The sequence below is a fragment of the Hordeum vulgare genome, chromosome 2H (assembly GCF_904849725.1).
Source record: "Hordeum vulgare subsp. vulgare chromosome 2H, MorexV3_pseudomolecules_assembly, whole genome shotgun sequence".
NCBI classification, from domain to species: Eukaryota; Viridiplantae; Streptophyta; class Magnoliopsida; order Poales; family Poaceae; genus Hordeum; species Hordeum vulgare.
Window position 1 is genome coordinate 526,640,861 of NC_058519.1, and position 4,760 is coordinate 526,645,620.

At 46.3% G+C, this 4,760-nt stretch overlaps 1 protein-coding gene across 2 annotated transcripts; it reads right to left on the reverse strand.

The window, feature by feature from the left end:
• Positions 1-422: 422 nt before the first annotated feature.
• LOC123430425 (NAC domain-containing protein 73-like) lies at positions 423-4,513 on the reverse strand. Of its 2 annotated transcripts, none has more exons than XM_045114295.1 (6): positions 4,417-4,513; positions 3,002-3,134; positions 2,271-2,451; positions 1,738-2,171; positions 919-1,152; positions 423-767 (listed from the first exon to the last, which is right to left on the reverse strand). In XM_045114295.1, the coding sequence occupies exons 1-6, from the start codon at positions 4,422-4,424 to the stop codon at positions 645-647; spliced, it is 1,113 nt and encodes a 370-aa protein (XP_044970230.1). In that variant the 5' UTR covers positions 4,425-4,513; the 3' UTR covers positions 423-644. The 2 variants fall into 2 exon arrangements, with proteins under 2 accessions (XP_044970230.1, XP_044970229.1); XM_045114294.1 differs by having other exon boundaries at positions 423-770.
• Between the last annotated feature and the right edge of the window lie 247 nt (positions 4,514-4,760).

The window sequence follows — 4,760 nt, forward strand, 5'->3', positions numbered from 1 at the left end:
GAAAAAGGTAAAACATAGCAGTTGGGCACTGTTGCCCTTTTGCCGAAAAGTAAACAACGACGCCTTTTTGAGTCTTCTCAGCCGTCCGATGGAAAATCAGCGTCTTCCACAGGTACATAACACGCGAAGCGGCTTGGAGGAATGCAGATTGTTGGATGGACAATGGACGGCTACCAAAGCTTCATGCCAACGAGCCTTGATTCAAACTTAACCGAAATTCTTCAGACAAGCACGCATGAAGGATGAAGCGGGTCCTGACACGCATGAAGGGGAGGAAGCAGAGGTGCAAGCGAAGGAGGCGGGGGAGGCCTCGCCGCGGCGGCGGCGGCGAGGGTGCGCCCATGATGGCGTGGCGGTCGCTACCACTCGTTCGCTATTTGGCCTGGTATATATCCAGGAACAAGCACTAGGCGCGCAGTGGGTTTGACAAGTTTCAAAGGACTGACTGTTGTATAGAGTATCATTCCGACTAACATGGACATGAAATTGGGAGCGGTGCTCCCACATCTGAAAACAAATGCCTGCTACCACTACACACATTAAACATAGCCGAGCTGCGTTCAATTGGTAAGCTCAGGATCATATACAAAATTTTCTCGGAGATCCATCACTCACGCACAGGCACAGAGATACACCATGCTGCATCAAGAGAAAAACCAGCCACCAGCCTCTTCTTGTTGCGCCGCTACTTCAAACCCCTCATCATCCTCTGTCAACACGCTGGCCAGCCACATCTCCATGCTATCCTGCGACCCCAACTGCATGTCCTGCTGTAAACACACACGAGACAAGGAGATGAGTGTGTGTATATATATATATATATATATATATATATATATATATATATATATATATATATATATATATATATATATATATGTATGTATATATAAACGCGGCGGCAATCGGTGCACTTACGGGTGGAAGGGAGATATCCGGAGGCGCTCCGAGGTCGTCAGCGAACCCCTGGGGCGCCTCCGCGTCAAGAGGCAGAAGCTGCCCCTCAGGGTCAGGGCAGGCGGCGTCCGGGGTTCTGCCGCGTGACAGGTCTTCGTCCAGGCCAGACACCACTGCGTCCTCCACGGTATGCGACGAGCTTCCAGCGAGCCATTCCACGGCTTCCCGGACAGTAGACATGCGGGACTCTCCCTCCTGTCACAATCGCAGGGGTAACATGAATGACAGCGAGAAGCAGGAGTTGCAGCAATTTATACAAGTGATATTGCAGTCTGCTGTGTGTATCCATAGTGTTAATTTATATTTTATAGGAAGAAAAAATGCGTAATGTGAGATTGTTGATGATATACTGCTATTACGTTGCTAATCATGAATCTTTACATAGAAGACTTAAAAGCTTGTGATATACAGTATTTGTGAGACTGTTGGATGTACTCTTGCAAGCAGAGGAAATTCTCCTCTGTAGCAGGAGTATCTTGTTAATTTTTGTGCAGTAAAGCATCTACTGTCTGAACCTACAGCTGAGAGGAATTGCAACAGTGGGATCCAGTATTGCAAGGCTTTCTTTCAGGGGATTCCTGTAATTCACCCACAGATCAGTACTATTAACTCAATGCTCTGAGAAGGAATCCTACAAACAGAGTTCATTGGATGTGCATAGGATTTTATTTCAATGTGTGTATATAGGAAAACTTAAGCTTCATATGATCCATAAAGTTAGACAAAAGCTTTCACATAGGTCAATAAAAGATGTACCTATGTGAAAAAATAAAGATGTACCTGGTTCTGCTCGGTTGTGGATGGGCTACCATTTGGGCGACGAGGCTGCGGAAGGTATGTTATCGGGGTTGTAGGATCATTTTCCCCAGCATTATTTGACTCCAACTGATAAAAGACTTTGGAAACAACAAGCTCCTCCTGCTTTTCATCTTGATCTACCCCAAGGTGATACTGATGCATTCTCCAATTAGTTTTTACTGTCTTGCCACCTCCTTTCCGAGAACCTATGTAAAGAACAAGTATTTTTTTCCACCCTTTTATGACACCGTTACTATCTAAGATAGATCTGGATTTTCCAGTCTTGTGCCATCTGAGAATCTCATCACAAACAGTGTGGTCACTGTGGCTAATCTTGCGACGCTTACGCTTGCCAACATCGTAGGCATTTGATATTTTGTGGAAGAAATGACTGGCGATTCCGTCTAATTTGACACCTGCAGACATATATGAATTAGCTAACGATGACTTACTCTGCATAGTATGAGTTAACTATTTAATTCAGAAGGCCCTGATAGCAAGTAAGAATCATGTACCAGGGAGATTTTCCGGATGTGTATAGCAGATTCCTTCGGCCTCCTCTATGGTTGGAATAAAACCACCTATTAGTACATGGGATGCTGCCCTGCCAACCTTTCCTTCTAAATGTTCAAGCAGTTCAAGGTCAGTTGGATCAAACTTAACACCAGCAGGGAGTCCTGGCCACTGTGATAAAACCTGCAATACAATGCAGGGATCCTTCATGAACAGAGGGTCGCGTATTCTTGTTGTGATGGTGTGTGCAGAGTTATCACCCGAATTGAGAGTAAATTGCAAAAGACCACCACAATTGGGGACCCTAAAACAGAAAACCGCCACCATTCTTTTTGTTTTCAAAAACCCACCATCATTGTGCTGACAGTTTTCAAAAAACACTGATCAACCGATTAGAGCTGTTTAACACCGAATCTGACAGGCCAACACAGGGAGATTTCGGTGCCACGTCATCACTTACAGGGGGGGCGGTCTGTCAGAAACGTTGTTAACTTGTGTTTAGTAACCTATCAGTGTTTTTTGAAAACTATCAGCACAATGGTGGTGGTTTTTTGAAAACAAAACGAATGGTGGCGGTTTTCTGTTTTAGTGTCCTGAATTGTGGTGGTTTTTTTTGCAATTTTCTTCCCGAATTGACATATATTTGGAAAAAATTATGAAAACAAGAATGAAATGCAATCGGGAACAGAGGAAGTACAAGTTAAAGTAAATGCAAAGAGTAAATGGTACTTACATCAGTATTATCAATGCAGTATTTGCAATTTGGGCACTCCATCCATGCAAGCAATTCCTCAATCTGGCAAAGCGAGGGATGAAGTATCATCGTAGCAATTGTCTTGGTAGTAACGATCAATGACCTGAAGAATCTGTGAGATAGCAAATTCATTAATTATACATGATACAGATCCCACTTGTCTCAACAAAACACTATCTACATTTTTTTTAGATTCACAAATGTAGCAACTAAGCAAAATGGAAGTATATGAAAGAATATTTACACCGGCAGATATCTATATGAATTATAGGTTGGGTCATAGGATATTAACTGCCATAAACTTAAAGCCAACTAATCAAGAATAATCACTGTTCACTAACTCAGAAAAACTTACTAGGAATGAAGATAATTAATTACGTGCTAGTTCTCATAAATTTGTTACATAAATTCTTATTTTCATATCTTTTGCCTTGCATTGCTATTTGCAAGGTATTATAAGCCAAAGACATATATAGATCACTGAACTCTGTTTCAGAAGAAACAGGATGCAGATTGCAGAGCATGCCCATTGATCCAAACAGCCAATGATTTAAGCATGATGTGGAATCATCATCAGGTTGATGCCAGCTGCAGCTTCCCTTAAACCTGGAGCTGTCAGTTGTGTGTCACTGCAAGCAAAGGGAAACCTAGGAGGCTAAACTGAAGAGTTTCGAACGAGGTGTGAAGCAACTCGACGATCTCTACTCTGCTCTGCTTTGTGACAGACAGATCGGAGCAGTCTCCACGAAACAGAGCAGAACATTTCTCTGCTTCCTTCTCCACCACCACCTCAAGCAGATCGTGAAACCCCTGCAACGACGACGAGAACAGAGCCGGGTTCATGACGGCGGCTCCAACACCACCTCAGCACACCACGAAACCCCTGCACTGCCGCTGCAACAGAGGGATGCCCTTCTCTGCTTCCGTCTTTTTTTTTCAAGAACTTCTCTGCTTCGCTTCCTTGGAGAGGAAGACTCCTCATCCGCCATGCCCCCCCCCCCCCTCCTCCCACTCTCCCAGAAAAAACGAAGAGAGGAACCTGGCCGGATTCACGTCGGCGGCGTCACACCGGGCTGCGCCCCGACGATCTCACACTCATCGCCACGTCAGACTGACATCTCCTCTGCCACGCGCTCACACTCGGGATGAGCGTCATCAGCCATCACCATCCGATCTTCTCCAAAAACCACTCACCGGAATCCACCGCTCGCTGATCAACCGCGACGCCCCTCCGGATCAACCCGAAATCCAGATCCCTCACGAGACACAAGCAGATGATACCATACCACCAGACAACGTGAGAAAATGAAACAAAAAAAAATCTCGAGCAGCAGAAAAAAGGAGTAGGCAGAGAGACCGAGCCGAGACTTAGACCAGAAACAGAGCTCACTTACTCTGCCATGGCCGCCCGCCGGCTGCGCTGCGACGGGGGGCTGGGCAACGAGAGTGGGGCGAGGAGCGAGAAGAGAGTGCGAGGAGGAGGAGGAGGAGGGGAAGTTCTGGGCAAGTGAGGTGGGAGGGTCCGAGGGCGGTCTTAAATAGGCGAGGGGTGAGAAGACGCGGACCGTGGCCACCGGCGCCTGTGCGAAATGTTTTGTCCACCGGAACAAGCAAAGCAACACGTCGGCGGCTAGGTTCGGGAGGATTGGGTTGTGTCACTCGCTGGGGAACTGGGCTCGGGTGCAGCCTCGGCGTGGACTCGGCTTGTCATGGCCATGGGTATCTGCTTGCTCTCAGA